The sequence below is a fragment of the Sinocyclocheilus grahami genome, unplaced genomic scaffold, assembly GCF_001515645.1.
Source record: "Sinocyclocheilus grahami isolate Dianchi unplaced genomic scaffold, SAMN03320097.WGS_v1.1 scaffold144.1, whole genome shotgun sequence".
Taxonomy (NCBI): Eukaryota; Metazoa; Chordata; class Actinopteri; order Cypriniformes; family Cyprinidae; genus Sinocyclocheilus; species Sinocyclocheilus grahami.
Window position 1 is genome coordinate 1,104,652 of NW_015505323.1, and position 26,299 is coordinate 1,130,950.

Consider the following 26,299-nt stretch of genomic DNA (forward strand, 5'->3'; position numbering starts at 1 on the left):
TTGGGTACCACGAAATAGCGGCTGTAAAACCCGCTCTCCAGCTCGCTGGGAGGGACTCGTTCTATCGCTCCTTTTTCGAGCGGACTGCATACCTCTTGTATCAGAACCAGGGCGTTTCGGGGCAATGTTAGAGACTGCACCACGCCATTGAAACGGGGTGGTCTGCGTCTGAATTGAAGGGTATACCCACGCTCTATCACACCGAGTAGCCAGCGCGAGATTCCCGGAATAACTTACCCACGCGCTCAGGAACTGACATAGCGGCTTTTGCGGGCTTGGTCGTTGGATGCGCCGGCGAGTGTGTGGGCGGCGGCTCTGCACTGCTCTGAGGCGGGGCAAGTGGCACCGCATTGACTGAGTGAGGAGGAAATAGCTCTTTTTGTGAGAATGTATGCATTTTTATTGAATGAACATCCAACACACAGACATTTGAAACCATGAACTTGTGGCGTTTGGGAGCCGGGCTGCTCACGCACTCTCCTCCTCTCTTCAGACCGTCAGGACGACGGCTTAGCCGGCGGCGGCGGGCGAGAGTCACGTCGCGGGCTCCTCCGCTGGCCGTGGCGTTTCCTCCCGGGACCCCACGCCTTCCTGCGGAAATCCGGCTCCTGGCGAGGAGCAGTAACGTTAGCCGTAACCGTTGCGGACGCTGGCCTGGGGTTATCTCTCCACTGGTAAGAGCCAGGTGCCGACGAGGATCTGGATCTCGCCGTCTGCTGCTGGAAAGCGTGCCTCGGCATCACGTGACTCATGGCTTTGGCGCGCTTTTGAGCCTCCGCGAAGCGCTCAGTAATGGACTCCATGGCATTACCAAAAAGGCCGGCGGGAGTCACAGGAGCATTCAGCAGCACTCTACAGTCAACATCCTTGAGGTCAGCTAGGTTCAACCAAAGGTGCCTCTGAAGGACGACCATAAAACCCATGGCCTTACCCACAGCTTCGTCGCTATCAGCGCGAAGTCCGTCACCGCGCGCAGATCCTTAACGGCCTCTGCCGTGAGGGCTCCGCCCTCCGCTGCCTGCAGGAGCTTCGCCTGAAAAACCTGCAGCACTGCCATGGCGTGCAGCGCGGAAGCCGCCTCGCCATCAGACGCATATGCTTTATTGGCAAGGTGGGTGGTAGTCCTGCACGGCTTTGAGGGGAGGCTGATGTCTGAGCTAGGGTCTTGGCTGCTGCAGGACACAGGTGCGCAGCGATGGTCTCCTCGACTGGGGGAGAGCGCACGTACCCGTGGGCCTCCGCCCCATCCACGTGGGAAAAAATGGCCTGTGTGGCAGAGTGGACGCGCGCTGATTGGGGCGCAGACCATGTTTTTACCAGCTCCTCATGTACGTCGGGGAAAAAGGGGACCAACGTCCTCGAGTCAGCTTTCCGGGTGGACCTGATATACCAGGAGTCAAGCTTACTCCTGGCAGGCTCCTCAGGAGGACTCCAGGTAAGCTTCAACTCCTGGACAGCCCTTGACAGAACCCTCATGAGCTCCTCCTGGAGGTCTGGGGGCCCCATGCTGTCCGGCTGATCGGACTCCGATCCCGCCCAATCCTCCCTCTCCGAGGCCGAGATGGACATCGAGTCATCCCCCTCCTCCTGGCTAAAGGATACAAACTCCGCGATGTTGGAAGTGGCAGAGTGGACGCACGCTGATTGGGGCGCAGACCATGTCTTTACCAGCTCCTCATGTGCGTCGGGGAAAAAGGGGGCCTCGAGTCAGCTTTCCGGGTGGACCTGAAATACCAGGAGTCAAGCTTACTCCTGGCAGGCTCCTCAGGAGGACTCCAGGTAAGCTTCAACTCCTGGACAGCCCTTGACAGAACCCTCATGAGCTCCTCCTGGAGGTCTGGGGGACCCATGCTGTCCGGCAGATCGGACTCCGATCCCGCCCAATCCTCCCTCTCCGAGGCCGAGATGGACATCGAGTCATCCCCTTCCTCCTGGCTAAAGGATACAAACTCCACGATGTTGGAAGGAGGGCGGAAGCAGTCCTCGGGAAGTGAGACCGGGGAACGGGGTGACCGTTGGGGTTGGTGGAGCAACAAGACGATGCTCCCGTCACCGGGAGGGCCTACCAGCGGCACGCGTCAATTGGCCAGTCATTTGGACTGGCGGGAGCCAATAGGACTTCAGGAAAGGTTGGAAGGGAAGGAGTTCCCATAACGGAGAAATATCTCTGTGATGTCTCGTGAAAGCTCGAGAGGGAACCATTGAAACTTTGAACGGCCATATCTCCGTAACGGCGCTGCGAACCCGAACCAAATTCAGGGGATCTCTTCAGCTCGAGGAACCCTCTCCAAACCGAATTGAGTGTATGTCTCGAGGCCCTCTTTTGAATGAGACCACCCCCGCGTGGATAGCCCCCGGGGTTCGGGAGTTACAGGTGGTTAAATTCGCGGTCCGGCGCCGACCGATCTAGCGATCCTGGGGGGCTACCGACGCACAGAGGGTGGCGTTCGAGAGGGCTCCTTGAGCTGAAGGGATCCCCCAAATTTGGTGGAGATCCGCCGGCGCGTTCGCGATAGTGAAACCAGTCAACACTTTCCCTTCAGTAAGGAGGTCTCTTGTTCAGGCAGCATTCACGCGTTGTCTTATTCTATCGGCCCTTTTTTTTTACTCCCTAATATCGGTATCGGCCCCAAAAAAACCATATCGGTCGGGCTCTAATGAGTTAAGTGAGATATGAGTCCGCTTGGGCAGATGTGCTGGAAAGCAGATTACACTGCTGCTAATCCGCAAGTGTAGGGATGAAAGATTACAGCAGAATCACCTGCCTGAGGTAGAGCAAACTGACATACAGACTGAGAAGGAGAGAGAGTTAAACACAGTCACTAAAGAGTTTTGTGGGATGATACACAGAATGGGACAGTCGACACAACCTAGTCAGAAGATTATAGAGAGAGAGAGATGTCACCCCAGCAGAGCTCCAGTCTGTGGCTAAAATGGTTGCTTTAAATCGAATCGGACCAGAAAACATTGTTTTGGGTGAATCAGGTTCATATGATGATAAGTGACATGTGATGTCCAAATCATGAGCGAATTATTCTAATTAGCAGGTTCCTTTTAAAAATCCAAAAATCGTTCTGAAAGTGATTTCAATGATATCGTTCCTCTGTGCCATTATTATGGTTGTGGTGTGAACTCTGCAATTCTTTTAAAATTATTTTTAAAACCATATCTTTATCGTTATCATTATAGTTATCATCCTTGGTGTGAACAGGACATTAGTCTTTCTCTTTAGTTTTAATTACAGACACATTCACAACAGTTTTGTTGCAATAAATGGTATTTGAATGTTATGTTTCAGGGGCCATTTAGTCTTGGAGGCCGGTATGTTGAGAATGAGATAACGTTAAGAAAAACCAGTCCACTGCTTTCGTGATCGCATTCGCTGTGTATTTGCACTTCTTTAACTACACACAGTGACATTCCACACACTCTGCTTTTATCTTTTAGTGTGGAAAAGGAAGGAGTGTGTAACGGGTAACTGCATTCCTGCTTTAACCTGATGTTTTTAATGGGTGATGATAACCCTGAGATGAATTCTGGTCAGATGAGACTCATTCTGAAGGAAATATGACTTTCATTTATTATGCACATGCACAGACGCACACATCACATGACGGTTGAGTAGAGGTTAATGATGTGGGCTGGCAACCCAAAGCTCAGGGATTCTGAAATGGAGCGTCAGACAGATGCCCTGTCATTACTGTGACCTTAAGTAAGACTTGTAAACTCAAGTTACTTGTGTAGGATAGTCCCTGCAATTACTGTACTGTATGTCACTAAATGACATGTAACATAATCTTTGGTGGTGTAACAACTGGATTTGAATGACATCCACTTCTTTTTTTTCTCTTTCCACATTGCAAAGTCATTGTATACTATGTATATTAGTGTTGGGCGATATGCTCAATTTTCATATCGCCATATCGTCAGCCTATGAGATCGCCGATACACGATATTATGGTGCTAATTTATGTCATTATTTACTTAGTTTCATTGCGGGAAAGTGAACCAACTCCAGTGTAATGCTAAAAGCAGCCTAATGTTTTTAATATGACTGAATTTGTATTTAACATGATGATAAATTAATAGAAACATCGTAAGTTACTAATTATAATGCTTACATTTCCTCAGTTATTCAAAAAGCAGCTACAGAAAACGAGCAAAGAACATTACATTACCAAAGAACATCATCACAAGCTCAGTCTAGCGCGAGTTTATGCACTTTAAAAACACTCCCGTTAAAATCAGTGAATATACACTGTATGATGAATAAATCTCTTATACTTACATCGCACGTAGATCTGCACTTTGTTGTTTATGATGAGAGAATTTGCGAGTCAGAATTCAGTCAGCGCGCGCTGTTTCAGTGATGACTCATCTAAATGCCTCTGATTGGCCATTGCATTCATAAGATCAGCATAATCGTGTGTGATTGGTTAAAACGCGCAATACTGTGAAAACATGGAAAAATAAATATAATGCAACCAATAAGCCCTAATATTAATTAGATAGTATTACTAGCCTGATAATAATAAAATGAATTAAAAAAAACAATAACATTTATAAATAGTAAAAGAAAGTAAAAAAGGCAGTTTATTTAAATAGATTTTGTAACATTTACTGTCACTTTTGATCAAAATAATGCATTTATATAATCTAATTTTCATTTATATAATCTAATTTTTCATTTATATAATCAAATTTTTACACAAATTATTATTACAAGTTGTGATGTCATTTTTACCACAAGTTGTTAGTTTAAAGGAAAAAAATGTAAATGTTACCCTTTTTACATTTAATTTGTAACTATTTTTGATCTTCATATTTTTCAATCAATTGCAAAAACTACGCAAAAAGAAAGTCTAAATTTAAGATATATAAAAAGTTTTATCTATGAAAATGAGCTGTTTATTCCATTTTAGTCCATTTAAAATGTCATGTCCACCTCAGAATTGTATTAAACACAATACATCACTTGAGACGTGATGGAAAAGACATTGTGGTGGAAATATAACTAAATGAATTTCAACAAAATCACAGAAGTCTCTTGTGAGATATTTATGTTCCCTGTTCAATAATGTTTATAAAAAATTTAAAAAAAAAAGTTATGGACCCCAAACGTCTGAATAGTAAATCCCTCTAGATAGAGGACGAGGAAATGCCTGCCAACCCTGTACACACAGGGAATACAATGTAGTGTGTATCTCCAGTGTCCAGTGCGGAAGTCGTGGCCTAATGGTTAGAGAGTCGAGTCTTGTACCGGCAGGTTGATTGTAGGTGGGGGGCGTGAATGTACAGTGCTCTCTCCCACCTTCAATACCACAACTGAGGTGCCCTTGAGCAAGGCACTGAACCCCCAACTGCTCCCCGGGCGTCAGTGGCTGCCCACTGCTCTGGGTGTGTGTTCACGGTGTGTGTGTGTGTGTGTTCACTGCTGTGTGTGTGCACTGTGGATGGGTAAATGCAGAGCACTAATTCTGTATGGGTCACCATACTTGGCCACACGTCACTACACTCTCAGAAAAAAAGATAAAAAACTGTCACTTGGGCTGGTACCTTTTCTAAATGAAGTAATACAGTATGTGCCTTTTAGGCACTAATATGTACCATTTAGTGGTAAATATGTATACAATGTACCTTTTAATATGTACCTTTTAGCTTTTGTACCATTTAGGGTACTGGCCCAGTGACAGCTTTGTACCTTTTTTTTCTTAGAGTATATGTGTCCACGTGACCATTTCTATTGCTTACTTGTTTGAATATCTGTTTGAATGTTTACTTTTGAAAACAAAACTCCATCTGTTAATTTTACTCGCCTTTAAAGACATGTTGAGCCATTAACTGATCCTAGACGGACATGAAGTTTAATATTATGTGGGGGGAAAAATAAATAAACAACACAAACCGATATGATATGATGTTGTTTTCCAATGTTCATTAGTAAGTGTGATTCTGTAGTGGCGGTAGATGCTATTAAATTCTTGACACTGGACCAAATTTCCACAGTGTTTCTCATCCACTTCTGTACTCAAGTCAGGTATGCTGTTACTGAGCAACAACTCTCCATAATAGTCCAGAATTGCTCCTATTGCACTTTCAGCTACTGCTATTCTAGAAAACCTGCCGTCGCTCGTATTCCCTCGGTTCTATGTACATTTTCCTCCTTTTTTTTGAGCAGCAAAACTGAGATTGTCCCCAAAGATATGGGAAATGAGGCTCTCCGGGCACATACAGAAGTTCAAACACACACACACTGAGAACAGCAGGGGATTCTGGGAAAGGGGGAGGACTGTTCATAATCACAAAAGCTGACCACACACACTCGCCCTTACATGCACACCCACATATTCACAAAGGCAAGCCATTCCCTAGCCCCTGGCTGCATTTTTTAGCTCCTTTGACAAGTTTCTTAGAAACACAAGAGAAGTTATGATCCACAGGAAGCCCCATCTGCTTGCGAGGAGAAAGAGTTCATTCACTCAGACACACACGGACATACAAATACACACACTATACCATCCTTTAAACTTCACAAACACTGCATACTCGAATCACTTGATCTGCACTTTTGAGTTTTTTACGAGTTCATGTGACAGCGGTCATGTTACGCACATGCTGTCGCGAGTTAACCCTGTTTTACCCTGTTATCCCAGACAGCAGTGATTCTGGGTGTTGTAGGCTGGCTGTCGTGTGGGAAGAGCGGTCATGACTCGGATAATATACCATGAAAGTGTTTCCATGGCAACTTCTCAGCAGAAAGCTTTCCAGACACTTTCCCCACATCACGCTTGGAAAACCCAAGCCAAAACTGTCTTAACTGCTCATCCAATCTAGCGAATTGTTTATTACGAAGTTCAGATTTCTCTTCTAACACCGAAGCCACTGTTTTATGTTTGAGAAAAAAAAAAAATCTTACATGGAGCATGAATCAGAATTTTTTCCCCCCTAATTTATATAGAACAGCATAGAATAGTATTTTTAACAATATTTAATAATTTAAATTTTAAAAAGTGTAATTCATATACGATTCATGTTCGTAATTCATATTCATATACGTTTATGTAATCTAGCTCTGCCCTACAATTGTTTCTCATTTAATATCCTTTTTTACTTTCAAATATGGCACATTAATGAATTAAAGAGAGTTACTGTTTTACTTTTGTAAAATGTATAATAATTTGGTTATGTGCCCGGTTTCGTTGATTAAACCAGGGTTAGGCTTTGTCACCGCATCATACATGCTGAATACTTATTCAGCAGCTCTTATACTGACACACACGGCGTCTTACCCATATGGGCATCCGACATGGTCCTAATCCCATGGGATTATGGGATCACTTGCTGGTTGGATTAAGGATTGTCCCACAGAAACAGCTGTCCACTTCATACACGTATATAACATGCATTTCAAGAGACAAATTTTAAACTTGAGGGTCATATGTTTTATAGGTGGAGATGCTGTAATATATATTTTTTTTGTAATTGTATTTAAATGGCATATGTAGATGTGCATTCAGATATTTGTGTGTTTGACTCTCGTAGTGAGGTCATCACCTAGTGACCAACTCACCTCTTAACTTTACTTTCACAGTGATCTCCCTCTCTCTCTCTCTCTCTCTCTCTCTCTCTCTCTCTCTCTTCCACACACTCTCTCTATCTCTCGTCATTCTCGCAGCTGTTCCTCTGGAAAGAAGCTAGTACAGAACACCAAATTTTGCAGAGAAAGAGAATGCATTATAGCTGCACAATTATACAAATAAATAATCGAAATTGTGTTTACGGCTGCCACGATTACTTATGAAAAGTTTTAATTACTTCATTCCATTATAATTATATTATAATTATTCAAAGAAATAAAAAATAATAAAAAAAAGTAATTGTAATGCAAAAATCATGGTTGCAATATCAAAGAAAACTGGCATTTCATAATCGTGTAGCCCTACTGTGCTTTTTTTTTTTCTTGGTCATTATGTGCTGCCAAACAGATGGAAGTTATATTTACATTTGACTCTAAAAAGCTTTTACCCACACCCCCTCTCTATCTCTACACACACACACACACATACACACACAAACTGTTTGTGAAAGAACCCTTGCTGTGCGAGCCAATTCTACCCCTTAATCATATCGTAGACCAAATTACACCACAAACCAACCCCACCATTACAGGGGAGGAAACACAGACATCCACAAACACACAATCTATCCAAATATGCATACTGGCTATGTCTTGCATCTTGAGCAGCAGATTTTGCAGAGACATACAGTATGTGATTTGGAAAGGAGATCCGGTGCATCTGCAGCATGTATTTCTGAGTGTTGTACAGGTTGGAGAGGAAATCGCATTAGACTTGATTGCATTTGGTGAATGGCCTGTGGTTAATAGCAGTTCAGATTGAGGCACAGTGGGATCTGATTCCCTGGTGTTCACATGCACTTTGTGCTTAAAAAAAGATCAGCACAAATCCATAGCACTATTTAGAGCTGGTTTAGTTGATAAAATAGCTAGAATAATAACTGGAATTGCTTCAGATTGCTAGTATGTGTTTGGCACTAGAAAGGGCTGATATAGTCACAATCAGTGTTGGGGAAAGTTACTTTTAAAAGTAATGCATTACAATATTGCGTTACTCCATAAAAAAGTAACTAATTACGTTACTTAGTTACTTTTTATGGAAAGTAATGCATTACGTTACTTTTGCGTTACTTTTTAAATCTGGACAGGGCTTGCTTGTTTGTTTTTAAAATAAAAAAGTTATATTTTTGGCAAATATAAAAGCCTTTTCACACCAAAAGTGAAATGAATAAGACTCGGGCTGAAGGGAAAGTACATTTATGTCCGAACAGTAGAATGCAGAAGAAGAAATTTCAACACACTTCAGCAATAAAAAAAAGACACAAATGTTTGTCTAGAGTAATTTTTGCTTATTAGTATGGTTGAACTGGATCATCGAAGGTCAGAAGCAAAGGCATTGGTTAATAGAATGGGATTAAATACTCAAAGGATATTTGGGTTGTTTAACATTTAATTATTGCAGGTTTGCGTCATATTCTGAGTTGCATTATTTTTATTCATTTTGAGGAATACTGAATCTGTGTTTTTTTGTTTGAGTGAGATGAATTAATGCATATTCATATTAATTTTAGAACTACAGTAACATCTTCTGATTTCTCTCGACATGGGGACAGGAGAGCTGTCAATCAATAAATTGGCTCATGACTATATTTGAATATGAGAGCATCAAGACAGAGATAGGTTTCTGGTACAAACTTGATGCGTTTCAAACTGTTTGTTTGCCTCAAAATGGTCACGGAAATATTTGGCATTTGCTAATATATTTACATATTTAAAAAAAAAAGTTTTTTTTTTTTTTTTAAAGAAAGTAAAACTTTTATTCAGGAAAGACATTAAACTGATCGAAAATGACTATAAAGACATTTATAATGTTACAAAAGATAACCTTTTTAAAAAAAATGTACTTTCTTTTCATCAAAGAATCTTTAGTTTTTACAAAAAAAATTAAGCAGCACAATACTAATAATAAGAAATGTTTCTTGAGCACCAAATCAGCATATTAGAATGATTTCTGAAGGATTTTGTGACACTGAAGACTGGAGTAATGACCATTGCCATCACAGGAATAAATTACTTTTTCAAATATATTAGAAATAGAAAACATTGTAATAATTTTTACAGTATGTAGCCTTGCTAAGCATAAGAGACTTTACATTAAAAAACATTCAATAAAATCATAGTAATTTATGTTATAAATACATATTATATATAATATGTATTTACTTGTATGAATATATTTAAATTATTGCCGTGTATTGTTATATGGGCATATAAATAAGAATTATTAAATATAGTAAAGAGCTCTGAAAAATATGTAAAACATTATAAAATTTTCTTAATCCATTTCAAAGCAAATACATAAATATTATGTATTAAAATATATATGTACATACAGTGGGTACGGAAAGTATTCAGACCCCCTTACATTTTTCACTCTTCGTTATATTGCAGCCATTTGCTAAAATCATTTAAGTTAATTTTTTTTCCTCATTAATGTACACACAGCACCCCATATTGACAGAAAAACACAGAATTGTTGACATTTATGCAGATTTATTAAAAAAGAAAAACTGAAATATCACATGGTCCTAAGTATTCAGACCCTTTGCTCAGTATTTAGTAGAAGCACCCTTTTGATCGAATACAGCCATGAGTCTTTTTGGGAAAGACCCAACAAGTTTTTCACACCTGGATTTAGGGATCCTCTGCCATTCCTCCTTGCAGAGCCTCTCCAGTTCTGTCACCATTTGGGGCATTAGTGAATGACACATGCTTACAGTGCAAAACATGAAGGCACATAAATAGACATTATGTGCGTAATATGTAATTAGATCAGATACAGAACTGGGCACGGTTACAATAGTGTCTCTTTATGTATGATGTTCTTAAGCTTAAGTGCATGCTGATGACTGACAGCATTTTGGGGCCAGTGTGTGTGTTTATGAGGGATTGCCGGGAGGGCATGGGGTCGGTTTATGGGTCTGAGTATTTATGGGGTGTCGGATTGGAGACCAACCAATCATGAGAGCGGGGTGAAGGAAAGCCACCGCAAGAGTAAAGAATGATACAGAAGAGGGGGTAGAAGTGCTTTTACACCAATGGTTAGGTGTTACGTAATGTTGTTCTTGAAAGTGCCACTATGAACACGTTGGCTGCTGACTATACTTGCATTCAATATTTTTAAAGGACATTTGTTGCCAGAAACAGCCTTTAAATGTTTTATGTTTGATGTGAACTGCAAACCTAGGGTTTTTGTGTATTTGATGGCCCCAATTTTCTCATTTATGTGACACGTTGGGTCTGAGGACAGTTGAGAGCTCTTTTTTCTGCTGAATTTTCATCCCTATTTAAGAAATTGGGTTAAAGGCAAGTGTTGCCCCTAGCAACAGGCCTCTCGATGAAACGGCTCCCCACGCTAGACCCCTTCACACTTACACATGAACACACTGACAGTGAATCTGATATTGTTTTTGAAATAATGTACTGTTAAATCATTCCACTTGTGGTAGATTTGCACAGGTTGACGTCATAAATGTTTCTTAATTCTTTTTCTCTTTGTTTTAAGGCACAGAGTCGCATATCTCGACCAAGCGATGATGAGAGTTCTGGAGATGAATTTTACGACGATGAGGACTTATTCTCTGGATCCGGCTCTGGCTGTGAGTTTGATATGTGATGTGTTTGTGACGTGTGAGTGTGAATCACTCATTAAGAGGTCACAGCTGCCTTGTTTAAAAGTCCAGCCAGGGCTTCCAATCCCCTCACCAGCCGGTATAATTCTCACAACTTAACGCCTTATCCCCCTCTTCATCTCTTGCTTCTCACTTTGCTCTCTCTCTCTCTCTCTCTCTCTCTCTCTCTCTCTCTCTCTCTCTCTCACTCTCTCTCTCTCACATTCCTCCCACAACTACACAACTTACACTTATTTTAACATACTATAGCTATGAGAAGCGTTATTCATGGACGTGTGCGGTTGCCGAACTGTATTAAAGCTTTAATCAGAATAAAACCGTATATTAAAAGCTAACAGAAGCAGTAGCATTTACAAATAACAGCGTATCTAAAAGTATGAGACAGTTTATAAGACAAAAAATCTTAGTCCTACCCTTAAAAGCCGTGCTTGCACAGGTTCTGCGCGATCCTCTTCAATAATATCCTCTGCGTCTCAATCAGGCTCAAATTGATAAGCAATATAGACGACGTCATTGTTTACAATACAACCGGAGCACATGCTGCTATGTTGAGGGGCGGGACGTTTACTACCCCCCCCTCCCTCTCTTTCCTCTCTTTTCTCTCTCTCTCTCTCTCTCTCTCTCTCTCTCTCTCTCTCTCTCTCTCTCTCTCTCTCAGCCCCTCTGTCTCACATTCCTCCCACAACTTCATACATTTATTTTAGCCTCTGCTAACTGAAGCCCACAGACACAGTAGAATACACCCTTCTTTTCTTGTAAATAAAGAGCACTTCTTCATATATTTGCATGTGTGTGTGTCTTTGTGAGTGATCACCTGATCCTCAGTAATCAGATTACTGTAAATAAGATCACTTAATCAGCAGGAATCTGGGTGTGGACTGCCAATATTCGCTAGTGCTTGGCTGTTTCTTTAGAGCACTTTTGGCCCTGTGGTCGTTTAGAAAATAGATTCTCTACAAACACGCTTCGCACACATTGTTTAATTTGGCCGCTAACATTATTGAACAGGGGACATAAATATCTCACAAGAGACTTCTGTGATTTTGTTGAAATTAATTTCACGTCTCAAGTGATGTATTGTGTTTAATACAATTCTGAGATGAACATGACATTTTAAATGGACTAAAATGGAATAAACAGCTCATTTTCATAGATAAAAATTTTAATTATCTTAAATTTAGACTTTTAAATAATATTTTGCATAGTTTTTGCAATTGATTGAAAAATATGAATATCAAAAATAGAGATTAAAAAATCAGATGTAAAAAGGGTAACATTTACATTTTTTTCCCCCTTTAAACTAAGAACTCGTGGTAAAAATGGCATGACAACTTGTAATATTAATTTGTGTAAAAACCAGATTATATAAATGAAACATCTTAACTAAACATTGAAGTAGTTTCTGATTATTTTACCCTGTTTAGATTATCATAGTTTTTAAAATATATTTATTATGATGGCCTTTCATCATTTAAGATTAAGATCAGGGATAAACAAAATCTATTCATAAAGCATTTGAAACATAAAACAGCAAAAAATAAAGGTAAAGTTTCTAAGACAATATTAATGTGGCCTTCATTTAATAAAAAGAAAAAAACTATCCGTTATCTGTTGAAATCAGTTAGCTTTAATAAAAATCAACCCTTGGGGCATAAGAATGGCTGTAGTTAAAGAAGCATTGACTATGTGTGTGCGCTTTATGAGCAGAGTTTGTGTGTTGCAGTGGCGCTTGCTTTGTTCTTTGTTTGTAGTGTGTGCGCATGTGTTTTTTCTTACCAAGGTTATTGATATTTTATTCATGTGTTGCCATGGGGATGTTCACATTCCTGGGCTGACCAATCTAAAGGTTGCTTTGAAGCCTTGCAGACGCTTTTGCTAGGTATCATATGACACATTAACACGCTCTAAAAACTGTGTGTATTGATCTCCTTGTTTTCATTGCTGTTTCTCTACACCTCCAGTTCCAGATATGGATGTTAGTCCAACTGCAGCAGGTGTGGCTGTCACTACAGAAGAGACCCTCCCACTTTCTACCACACAGGCCACTGGCCCCGCCCCCTCAGCCTCCCCCGCCGCAGAGCCGAGTAGCCCACCTCCACCTGAGGTAGAACGTGAGAGTGGCTTGGGGCAAGATGTAGACGGAGACAGCAAATTGGAGATGGAGATTGAGAAAAAGTGGGAGGAGCCTGAGGAAGAGGAAATAAGACGGTCGAAGGAACAGGATAGAGAACAGGAATCTGAGATCATAATAAGGTTGGATGCTGATAAAGTGCAAGATGGAGAGGAGGAACAAGAGCGGTCCAAAGCTACGGTTGCCCCCCGGCTGACTGATGTTCCTGTAGCGTTCGTGGAATCATCCACCACACTGAGTGAGACTACAGTGGCCACTAGTGACCCGGAGGACCTCGCCACCACAGAAGAAGAGGAGGATCTATACATTACTACAGAAACCATCATGTTAGAGCCATCTAGCACACCGGAGACAACAGCAGATGACATCACAACCACTGAGGTCATCCCCACCACCGTTGAGTCCACCACTGCTAAGCCAACTAGACCACGTCCTGCCCCGACCACTCCAAGCACTGCACCCGTGCGCCCCCGGAAACCACACACTACCCCCAGTAGAGCCGCCCCCACTGAGAGCAGCACTCGTTCAGTGATGAGCACAACACAGGTTAGATAGTCCTCAGTACTAGATAAATAAACAACAAAAAATAATGTATGTAAGGATGCACCCATATGAAAATTCTGGCCAATATAGATAAGCCAGTAATTATTTTTAATAAATGAAAGATATTAAAATTGTATATTATCTATGTCTTAAAATAAAAACAAACAAATAAATAAATAAATAGTACTCCATGTAGGGATGCATCGATATGAAAAATGAAAATCATATTTTATATAAAAGGAAGATATTACAATTTTATGTTATTCCATATGTCTTAAATTAATGAATAAATACATACATAATATAAACTAACAAATAAATTAATATTCCAAGAGATGCACCAATACGAAAATTCTGGCCAATGCATAGCAAGTAATTATATTTAATAAATGGTGGATATTAAAATTATCTTAATTAATTTAAGAATGATCTAATCTTAAATGTGCAGTTAAATATCCATTGTCGACAGGTATGGGTACATTTAAAAAATATATCTCACATTGGCCAATAATCGATATGTGCATCCCTAATTCCATTATTGTTTTTGGCATGAAAGATTTGCTCTGTAAGTATGCTCTTATTGCAGTGGCCCCAAAAGGTTTTTGGACATTTAAGACAAAAATATAAATAAATATAAATGTCATTTGTCAATTAATTCCATTCATTTGGTATGTGCATATTGCATCAAAACCACACTTTCATCAGATGGTTTAGACATCTTTGCTCGTCCTACTCTCTCAAACCAAGTTTATAATATATTAAAACTAAGAACTTCTACAGAAAAGTCGGCCAGCAGTTTCAGCTACACATGATCTGTTGTGCAATTGTGAAGGGTTATCATCTTTTTCTTTCCTTTTTTTTATTCCTCATTTAGACACAAGCACCAGATGAAACTGTAAATAATGAAGTTGCAGGACCAAGTCCAAGTGGTGATTTTGTAATCCGCGAGAATGAAGGTCGCCAAGGCAACGAGGTCGGGAGAGGCAAAGGGGCGACTGGCGTGGCAGGAGAACCTGATCTGACTGGTAACACAGTAGATGCTGCTGGAAGCTCAGCCGCTCAACTTCCACAGAAGAACATCCTTGAGAGGAAGGAAGTTTTGATAGGTGAGCGATGCCTGACGTTCAAAACCACTTCCACAACCTACTTCAGTCTCTCTATTATTTATTCATTTATTTGGCTTCTGTTTTTGAACCCGTCTGTCTATTTGTCTTGTATATATCTTTTATTTTTGTACATGTTTTGTTTGTCTCCGTTGCTTATAAGATTTATAGACTGCACTGAACTGAAAACCCTATAAGTGGAAAAACTTTATGGCATTATTGTACAGCTTAACATTTCAACTACTGTTCAAAAGTTTGTGGTTGGTGAGTTTATTATTTTTTATTTTTTTTGAAAGAAGTCTTTTGTGCACGAAGCTGCATTTATCTGATAAGAAAATAAGTATACAGTAAATCAGGAAATTGTGAAATATTATTATAATGTAAAATAACCATTTATATTTTAAAATGTAATTTATTAATGTGACGGCAAAGCTGAATTTTCAGCAGCCATTACTTCAGTGTCACGTGATCCTTCAGAAATCATTCCAATATGCTGATTTGGTATTCAAAAAAGAAACTTTATTATTATTGTTATCAATGTTTTATCAATGAGTTCTCAATGAAAACAGTTGTGATGTTTAGTATTGTTGTTGAAACCTTGATTTTTCAGGATTCTGTGATGAAAAGAAAGTTAAAAAGGCCACCATTTATTTAAAGTAGAAGTATTTTGTAACATTATAAATGTCTTTACTGTCACTTTTGACAATTTAATGCATCCTTGCTGAATAAAGTAGTCATTTATTTAAGAAAAGAAAAACAACTTTTTCCATCAACTTTTGACCCCAAGCGTTTGAACAGTAATGTGTATATACAGTGGGGAAAAAAAGTATTTAGTCAGCCACCAATTGTGCAAGTTCTCCCAATTAAAAAGATGAGAGAGGCCTGTAATTTTCATCATAGGTATACCTCAACTATGAGAGACAAAATGAGAAAAAAAATCCAGAAAATCACATTGTAGGATTTTTAAAGAATTTATTTGCAAATTATGGTGGAAAATAAGTATTTGGTCAATAACAAAATTTCATCTCAATACTTTGTTATATACACTTTGTTGGCAATGACAGAGGTCAAAAGTTTTCTGTAAGTCTTCACAAGGTTGTCACACACTGTTGCTGGTATTTTGGCCCATTCCTCAAGAGCAGTAATGTTTTGGGGCTGTCGCTGGGCAACACAGATTTTCAACTCCCTCCAAAGATTTTCTAGGGGGGTGAGATCTGGAGACTGGCTAGGCCCCTCCAGGACCTTGAAATGCTTCTTACGAAGCCACTCCTTCGTTGCCCGGGCGGTGTGTTTGGGATCATTGTCATGCTGAAAGACCCAGCCACGTTTCATCTTCAATGCCCTTGCTGATGGAAGGAGGTTTTCACTCAAAATCTCACGATACATGGCCCCATTCATTCTTTCGTTTACACGGATCAGTCGTCCTGGTCCCTTTGCAGAAAAACAGCCCCAAAGCATGATGTTTCCACCCCCATGCTTCACAGTAGGTATGGTGTTCTTTGGATGCAACTCAGCATTCTTTCTCCTCCAAACACAACAAGTTGAAGTTTCAAGCATGAAATAGGATTTCACAAAAGCTAGTCATTAGTTGTTAGCAGTATTATTAGTAGGAGTATTTTGTTTGGAGAAACAGTTGTTTAAAGAAACGTTCAACAAAAAATTATTTATATGGGTTTATTTTGTTTTTGCTGTACTATCCCTTTAATAACAGCTTTGCTCTTATGATCTCAAGCAAGAGCCTCCAGTGGGCGTTATTTTATCTCTCTGTGGAGAACACGGTCTTCAGCTCCTTGTCTTTTTTCCTTGTTCACATTCATCTTCTCCTCGTTTGTTTTGCTGCCTCTCTGTCTCCATCTCCCCTCTTGTTTCTCTCTGTCATCTGATATGCTGTCTCTCTCTCCTCAGCCGTTCTGATTGGAGGACTGTTTGCCTTTGTATTTGCAGACTTCCTGGTCATAGGTAAAGATGTAGGAGTCACAGGCTATAGCGTGAAATTAGTTGGATTTTAGCTCGTATTTTGCATTTTTAATTTTCGTGTGTAATTTTAGTTTAGAGAGACTCAAAACTCCCTGTTTTGATTAAATGTGTTTTATGTTTGTTTGTCTCTATTTCTCTGTCTTTTTGTTGGTTTGGTTTTTATCATGCAGAGTGTTTGGTTCAAAAACATCATTGAAACTGATATCAGCTGTCTCTTTCAGAAGAGTCCATTTGTAGTTGTGCTTATTGTAGGCATCGCATCCCCTAAATTCTGATTGATTTTCAAAAGCGGGGTCAATGTCATGACATTTAATTTATTTTTATATTTATTGTCCTATTGATTTATTCAAAAATACATTTAAAATGCAGTTTATACATAGTGTTTTTAATTTCAAGTTTTTAAACTTGTATTAATTTATTAATATTTGTATAAATTATAAATTGTAAGTGTTATTATTTCTTAGGAAAAATAAACAGTGAAGCAGTTTTGTTAATATATTATATAATTTTTTTCAAAACCATATGAAAAGATATGACTTGATTTAAAAATTGATTTCAATTCATTTTCTTTATCTTGAACACTCTTTTTTTTGTCATTGACCCAGAGACATTTACACATTTATTTATGGATGGTGGGAGAAAACATAATTGTTGTTGAAGTGTTCATAATGATTTGAATTTGAAATGCTGTAAGTAATCAATGTCTCTTGTTCTTTCTCCAGCGGTGATTGTCGGAGGTGTAGTCGGAGCACTCTTTGCAGCATTCCTCGTAATGTTACTCGTCTACCGGATGAAAAAGAAAGATGAAGGCAGCTACACATTGGAGGAGCCTAAACAAGCCACCGTCACCTACCAGAAACCGGACAAGCAGGAAGAATTCTACGCCTAACATCCATACGTACAACCTCCTTCATCTCTCCAACCTGGTCCCGTCTCTATCTGACCCCCCCCTCCTTTCTTTTCATATCACCCCTTTTCCTTAGATCCCTTTCTTCCCTCGTTTCCCCATGAGAGTGCCTCTCATTCCACGGACTTGGAACTTTCTTTTACAAAAAAAAAAAAAACTGAAAAAGATCAATGTAGAAAAAAATGGAATTGGTTGTGGGTGGGACTTGGGGTGGGGGTGGGGCCAGAGAGGGCGAGGTGAGTCTACACATACACAGAGAAGAAAAAAACTTTTTTAAGAACATGTTATTATTGATATGTTTAGGATTGTTGTTCTATGAAATTATGACCTGATTCTTTTTTTTGTAAAGACACTGCGTTTCAGATGTGTTTCCTGCACAACATTATAAAAAAAACGGCATGAAAAAATGAGGGGGAGGAAAAGAACACAGTTGGGGTCATGGAGGGATGTTGAAAGTTAGGTGAGAGGGAGGAAAAGGAGCAGAAATAAGAGTTGCATGGCAGAAGTAGAGGGGGAATTTGGCGTCTGTACTCAAAATGCTCTTCTGTCACCAAGGTCAGGAGTGATCCAACGTTGTGTGGTGCCTTCCATTTCCCTGGTGCTAGAAACAGAGTGAGTGTGTGTGTGTGCTTGCGCATATGTGTGCGATTGTATGTCTAAGGTGCCCTTGTGACCCCAGCCTAGACTCACACGCACAGGTGCACACACTTGGCCCCGCTCCCTCTGCTGGTGAGAGCATGTGTCAGCACGACGGTACCGTCCGTTTGGAGCAGGGAGCACGAAACACGTACACAGCACATTAAAAACACTGAAGATTTGCTGTGAGGGAGCGCATGCATAGAATCAGAGGACTAGCCTCTCCTCTGCTCTGTATAAAGACTTTAGTAATCATTAGTAATAATCAGTAATATATCAGCAGCTCTGAATGGAAGGAAAATGGTGATCATAATATTCGTAGTGAAGGATATTATCTATTTAGCTGTGCAGTAAGGTTTTATCGGTGTAAATATCAACACAACATTTTATTTTTGTCAAGCTTTTAACCATGCTACTGTAGTAAAAATGAAACACACAGACACATATGCTATTGATATCCAATTTTTTTGTCAGTTTAACCTGGAGAAATGCTGAAACCTATGCTCAGGTTTAGTATTTCACCAGTAGTTAGTCAAGCATCTGGTTTTTGTTTTGAAAGCACAAGGTTAGTTTCTCATGGCCACATTCACTTGCAGACAGAGAAATTTCCACTTGCATACATGCCACACAACAACCCTGATGGACGGTCATGCTCAAGACGGATGTTGTAGGAACGTGTTGATGAGGAACTTGTGCGATTAGGGGGTTGGCACATTACTGCTGTGGGTAGGTGAACGTAAACTTAATGGTTTGGGAGAAAAATAGCTTGTCTAACATAAAGATATTTGAGCTGAAAGCATTTAAGCAGTATGATTTCAGTGATAGTCAAAATTACTGTCACTTTTTCCTCTGTTATTTTGTTTTATTTGATGTTTATATGTCGGGATACATTTAATTCATAAAAACAAAATGACTAGAAATGCATGAATTAGCAATAACAAGCTATCAACAACAGACTCTGTGGTTGACATGCTCAGAATGTATGTGACATGTCATGTGGTGTGATGTCAGTGTTACTCGCAGCTGTAGCACAAGATGTTAGCAAACCGCTGAAATGACAACAACTTGTCTTAACACATATCATTTTAAATATCTGAACATGTAAAATGTACTATATCGAATCTGGGACGGCTTGTGCACAGTATCAGCACTCCGTCCCAGAAATTTCCTTTTTATATCCACAGTAATAGAGAATTATACCCATCCCCATTTATAAACATATCACTGAGGGTAAAGCTGCCATAACACTGAAACGTGACGTCAACTAACGCTTCCTGGTATATCACAAATCATGCGTTTAGAATGCATGGTGATGATTTTTTTATGTGAGAAACCTACACTCAAGTATATTCGACAGAATGCGTGTACTAGAGCACATTCAAGACGCCACACTGTTCACTATGGAATATTTTAAGCAGGTGGGGAAATCTTGAGACCCATACGGGGTGGTTGTACTTCAGTCTAAGATTGTAATGTCACACCTGTGCAACAGTACCTGTAGCTTGAATATTGTACTCCGTTTGATCATGTCCTGACAGTGTGCGTGAGTATGTATGTTTGAAAAATTGGCTTGTTTTAATGCATCTGTAAATGTGTTTGACTCCCCGATAGTTCTTCCGTTGTGGGGACAATTCTCTTCTCCCTGCACTTAAATTGCTATGTGACACTGACAATTGCACAAACACACAAAACATGTTACATAGCCTCACAGCCTCGGCCTTGTAAATAGGACATAGAGTGATTTCTGACCCATCACATCACACCTTTAATTAAATGACTATAGTAAGGGCCAGTCTCCTGGACACTGAATAAAAGTTAGACCAATAATCTGTTTGACCAATATATATATATTTTTAAACTGATTTTCACATTTTCTACTTGGTTGTCTGTTCTTTAATATTCAGTCTACTGAATAAGTACACCATCTAGTAGATGTCTAAAGAATAGCAGCGATGCCATTACACCACTATATGTTCACATGTAAAATAAAGACTTGTAAATGTTTGCATAATTATGCCACGTTTTACATAAAACAATGAGAAACATGAAGCATTTTAAGCTTGAGACTTAGACATAGACCAAAACAACGATGAAAATTAATTTGCAGCTGATCTCAAAACAACTAAACATAACGAAAATAAATATATTGCAAAAAATTATGCAATTATTAGTATTTATAATCATTGAGAAAATTATAATGCATATGTTTTCATTTAATTATTTGGTAAAAAAACAAAAACATAAATGGTCATTAAAAAGTGAAATAAAATAACATTCATTAAAAAAACGTATCTATTAGTTCAGTTTTTGTCTTCTGTTGTGTCTAAGAGACTGGCTTTAACAATCAATACTCACAAAACCTCAGCAATCATTAGTGTCTAATTGGAATATTGACTTGAATAATGTTAATCAATTGCTTACATGCTAAACATATAGTTGCAAGCCTACAATTAGTATGTGAAATTCAGGTATTAAGACATGATGATTGTTTAACTTTTTTTGTACAAATAAAAAAGCTGTTTGTGCTGGAGGTTTAATATTTTGAGCATTCACAGCTTTCACCCCACCACTCCTACAATCTAATCTTGTTAGCAACACATTCACATGTCCTGGTGAAGCCCCCACCTCCCAACAACAAACATGCACCTGTCCATCCGGGAACGTCTGGAGGTCACTGTGTGTTAACGTTATGGACATCAGTGGAACTTTGAGTTTGCATTGCTGTCTTTTCTACGCATTTTTACCTGTAACCTGTCACTCTTTCTATTCATAGCCAAATATGAGGCGGGCCTTCCTGTGTCTGTGTGCCAATCACAGACCAGCATGGTCCTGGTCTGACGGTCGCCCAGCGTGGTTTTATACATGCACATTTTTTAAAAGAACTTTTGTTTTTCTTTGTTTTTAAGTTTTTTTCCTCATTGTTTGATTTGTGTATAAAGAGGCAAAGTTCTGTCACTAATATGCCACTCTATTCTAAATAAAACCTGATTGGTTATCTCTGTAGCTGCTGTGATTTATTTGGTTAAAAGCCTGAAGTTGGCTATGGTGGAATAGCGTAGTACTTTACTATTCTTACTATACTTGTAGTATGTATACTAAGTACTTAGAATTCTGCATCCTGCAATGCAATGCGATTTACTTAAGTTAATTTGCTGTCAAGTATGAACTAGAAGCAATATCAGGCACAATTTTAACATCATTATTAATTGATCAGTCTACCAGGAGTTTTACACAAAGGTAGAGTGTATTAAAAAAAATATGCAAAGTAAACTCCTATTTTTGAGAGAATAACTGAATAACACTTGCTGAATGGGGTGATTTTGAAACGTATTACTGGGTTATTAGCTAAAACTAGCTGAGTAGTTGACGAGGCAAGATTTCTCATTTTTATTTAGTTTAACTTGAACTAAAATAACTAAAACTAAACCATAAAAAACGATATTGACAATAAAAAAATTATTAGAATTAACATGAAAATGAAATATTTGAATAAAAACTATAATAGTACTTCAATGATACTAAAATAACACTGGAATATACCCATAGCTGCAAACCTAGGTTTTTTTTGTGCTTGTTTGTGAACTCCACATTTTATTCTTTGAATCTAATTTAAAAACTATATGAAAGCAAAATATTTGTGCTCCAGAATTAAATTGTTTGACCTATAAAAGTAATTTCACAACGAAAAATTGCCACAGGAGTCAACAAGTAATTTAAAGTTAAGTTTTTTTTGTTGCAGTCATTCATTTCTAAAAAAATAAAAAATATATACAAACGGGATATCAGGAATTATGATATAGGCCTATATATTTTCTATATACTTTTTTTTCATTTTCAATTTCATTTAATCTATAAAAAATAATAATATAACATTTAAGTCTACCACAGTGGTTACGAAGAGAGACAACCCCGTTCAAGTGAAATTACATGAATATAACTGAAGGTCAAGCGCGCATGATTGCAACAGTGACACCGAACCGGACGGAAACACGCCTAGTGTGCATGTCACGTGATGTAACCTGAGCAGCGTCTGCAGGTGATCAATCAATACTCAGGCTAGAGTTTGCGCTTCGCTCAAGCTCAATCACTTTAATATCTAGTTTACCAATAGAGGTCTGTGCGTGTGGGCAACACGATGGCTGAAGATGCTTTGTTTGTCAGTGATTACGGTGGGTGATTTGCTGTAAATTAGTTGATTGACTCATTGTTTTTGACACCGATAATTGTCTAATTGGTCTCGTTTCTTCACGGATAACAGGTCTAATGGTTTGATACTCAGGGCGGAGGTTCAATTTATTCTCTAATTAGCGGTAAATACGCACGTGAAGAAAACGTCACGTTTCACACCTTTAAGTAATGTTTATATCATTAATTAGATGATAACTCTCTGGCAATAATATTTGTATTGCTCCCACCACACAAACGTTTTTTGGAAATACTCACGTTCTTTGAATAAAAATAGAATTAAGCGCATAAAGACCTTTGTGTTTTTGCAGTTTTACATTGTAAAAGGTCTGAACTGCCATGACTGATAAGAATTTAAGATGAATTTAGGCTATATCTAGAAAACGAGTTTATTTTTTGAAAGGAGAACCATGTCTCAAAGTTAAAGGAATGGTTCACCAAAAATAAAAAAAATAAAAAATTCATCATTTACTCACCTCATTTCCTTCCAAACCTATTAGACTTTCCTCTGAGGAACAAGATATTTCTTCTTCTTTGTCCCATACAATGGACATCAATGGTTACCAAAACAGTGTGGTTACAAACATTCTTTAAAATATATTTTGTGTTCTACAGAATAAAGTTATACAGGTTTGGAACAGCGTGAGGTTGAGTAAATGATGGCAGAATATTATGGGGGGGGAGGGAGGCCTTTGCAATCTAAGTCTGAGAGTTCTTAATGTAAGACGGATAATAATGCTCCTTTTTTGATAGGATGCAGAATCAGTTCTGAATTGATGAAGAGTTCATTCATATCATTCTTTTCTGGAATGATATAATTGTCTTTTTTATACAATGTCATATTTACAGATGGTCCATGTCCTCTGTGTGAGGAGGATGAGCAGAGAGGGTATTGTAGATATGGAAACACCGAGCAAGATCATGAGAGAGAAATAAACAGTGATGTAAAAGAGGTGGAAGACAAGGAGTCACATGAGTTCAAGAGGGACTCTCAGGTGAAACTAGAGGAAATAATTGAGGAGAATTGGACGGCAGGTCAAGAACCTGAAGATAGGAAAATAGAGATGGAAGAGGAAGAAAACAAAACTGAAGACGTCAAACAGAATAATGAAAAAGACACAGAGGATGATGAAGAGACAAACAAGAAAGTAGATAATGTAGAAACCGGTGAAAAATATAGCAAAGATGAGCAGAAAAGTACATTAGGTTTCAAAAAGGATGAAACAAAGACAGATGATGATGATAATGATGCAGAGGCAAACCACTTGCTGGTGCCGCCTCTAGAGGATGACTGTATTTTGCAGATGGGCCCAGACTGCACCATAGACCTGGTGATGGTGTGTGATGAGTCGGTGGAGAGATGTATAAATGAAGACATTTTGTTATGCCCCCCCAAATCTTCAGATCTGCCCCAGCAGCCCCCTATAATATTCCCACCCAGACCGTTATCTATCACATTACCCCCTCAAAATACCACAGTACTCCCCTTTCAGCCCCAGTCTCTACTTCAAACTCACGTCCAACCACAGGCCCAGCTGGAGGCCCCATGCTTGGGCAAACGGCCCTATGGAAGCAGCACCGATGTACCCACCGGACAGCTGGAGGTGACGCTGCGGCAGGTGTACAGCACTCGCCGCTACACCCGTTTTGCTAGCAGAGCGGCCCCTCTCATACCTCTGGCCTCAGTTGGTGGACAAACCAGCAGTCAGGCTTTACCCTCTATCAGCATGGATGCTCCTCTAATGCCTCCGAAGAAGAAAACCCGCACCTTCTACAGCACCGGTGAGAGAATGTACATATTAAAGGCATAGTTCACCCAGAAAATAAAATTCTGGCATCATTTACTCAGTTTCATGTCATTTTAAACCTGTATAACTTACTTCTGCAGAAACACAAAAAAAGATATTTAGAAAAATGTCTCTGAGGGTTTTTTCATCCATACAATATAAGTCAATGGGGTCCAATGTTGTTTTGGACCCCTACAAACTTTCTTTGTATGGACAAAATATCTTATTCTGTGTCCCACGGAAAAATGCTTGTGTTTAATATAGTGTTTATTGTCTATATAAAGAAGTCTCTTATGCTCACCAAAGCTGCATTTATTTGATCAATAATATTGTGAAATATGATTACAATTCAGAACAACTGTTTTCTATTTTAATAAATGAAATTTCTTCCTGGAATGGCAAAGTCATTACTCCAGGCTTCAGTGTCACATGATCCTTCAGAAATTATTCTAATATGCTGATTTGGTGATAAAGAAAAAAAAATATTATTATTATCAGTGTTGAAAACAGTTGTGCTGCTTCATATTTGTTTTTAGAAAATGTGATCCATTATTGTTAGGATTCTTTGATAAATAGAAAGTAAAAAAAAACTGCATTTATTTGAAGTACAAATCTTTTGTCACATAATACATGCCTTTACTGTTACTTTTGATAAATTTAATGCAGCCTGGTTGAATAAAAGTATTATTATTATTATTTTAAATCTTACTGGCCCCAAATGTTTTCAAAATAGATCAGTTGGAGGAGCTGGAGCATGTGTTTCAGGACGATCACTACCCTGATGGAGACAAGAGAAAGGAGATCGCTGCTGCCATTGGTGTTACGCCCCAGAGAATCATGGTCACTGTTCATGGGCATCCATTCCTTAGGATCTCATTAAATGAATCTAAATGCAGACAAGTGTCAATAATTGTTCTCTGATCCTCACATCAGGTGTGGTTTCAGAACCGTCGAGCCAAATGGAGAAAAACAGCAAAAAAACCTCCTGCTAGTCGGGGTCAACCTTCTGTCCAGGTCAACAGGTAAGTGACCCCACTGACGCAATGCAGCTAACATGCTGTGTGATGCGATGCATATAATTGCTTATATAATTAATTTGTGTGTGTGCAGGTCACAAATTCCCTCAGCTCCTGCTGTTACATCTCAGCATGCCAAACCTGGAAACACACTTCCCCCCTACAGTACCATCCGGACCAGCTGCACTAGTCCACCAGGTCACATACTCAAACATACACCTAAACAGTTTAATTATGCTGTATTTTAGGGCTTAAGCTATTTAATTCAATTATGCATTACGGATTAAACTCTTTAGTTAACCTAAGGACTACAGGACTTAAGCCATTTAATTAAACTATTTAATTAGAACAAATTGAAAATGCCAGATATTCCAAACATGGACACCTGTTTTTTGTGCATATGCAATTTTCTATGCGCATCAGGTCCAGCTTGTGTTGATGTGGCACCTTGTGTGTCTCAAGGAGGTTTTTTGGAGTACATGCCCCCTCCCATGCACAGTCCTCCTCCGATACGGCGTGCTTCCTTGCCTCTCATCACGGCATACAACCCCCCTTCTCATACCGTGTCCCTGCTGCTGGACACACCTGAACACAGTGAGCCCAGCTCTGCAGACACAATGCCACTGAGTTTGCAGACCAACACCGGGTTAGTATGAAACTAGGTTACTCATCCCCTGCATTTCCTTTGTTAACCACTAGACATCAGCATAGAGCAAAGTGGAGTTTTTTGGGGGGGGGGGGGGGGG

General features: G+C 39.3%; 2 protein-coding genes across 3 annotated transcripts in view; both read left to right on the plus strand.

The window, feature by feature from the left end:
* LOC107591629 (syndecan-3-like) overlaps positions 1–18,312 on the plus strand; it is a 34,578-nt gene extending 16,266 nt beyond the window's left edge. The window contains exons 2-5 of the mRNA XM_016280841.1: positions 11,142–11,235; positions 13,230–13,945; positions 14,817–15,048; positions 17,745–18,312. Coding sequence (XP_016136327.1) covers positions 11,142–11,235; positions 13,230–13,945; positions 14,817–15,048; positions 17,745–17,911 — 1,209 coding nt within the window. The 3' untranslated portion in view covers positions 17,912–18,312. The remainder of the gene's footprint in view (positions 1–11,141; positions 11,236–13,229; positions 13,946–14,816; positions 15,049–17,744) is intronic.
* A 4,295-nt stretch (positions 18,313–22,607) lies between these two features.
* The window catches only part of LOC107591672 (homeobox protein NOBOX-like), a 6,107-nt gene continuing 2,415 nt past the window's right edge, over positions 22,608–26,299 (plus strand). Inside the window, exons 1-6 of one of the 2 annotated variants that reach the window (XM_016280894.1) lie at positions 22,608–22,734; positions 23,600–24,532; positions 25,271–25,377; positions 25,471–25,559; positions 25,648–25,751; positions 25,977–26,199. In XM_016280894.1, the coding sequence (XP_016136380.1) occupies positions 22,701–22,734; positions 23,600–24,532; positions 25,271–25,377; positions 25,471–25,559; positions 25,648–25,751; positions 25,977–26,199 (1,490 nt within the window). In that variant the 5' untranslated portion in view covers positions 22,608–22,700. The remainder of the gene's footprint in view (positions 22,735–23,599; positions 24,533–25,270; positions 25,378–25,470; positions 25,560–25,647; positions 25,752–25,976; positions 26,200–26,299) is intronic. The other variant, XM_016280893.1, reaches the window with a different exon arrangement.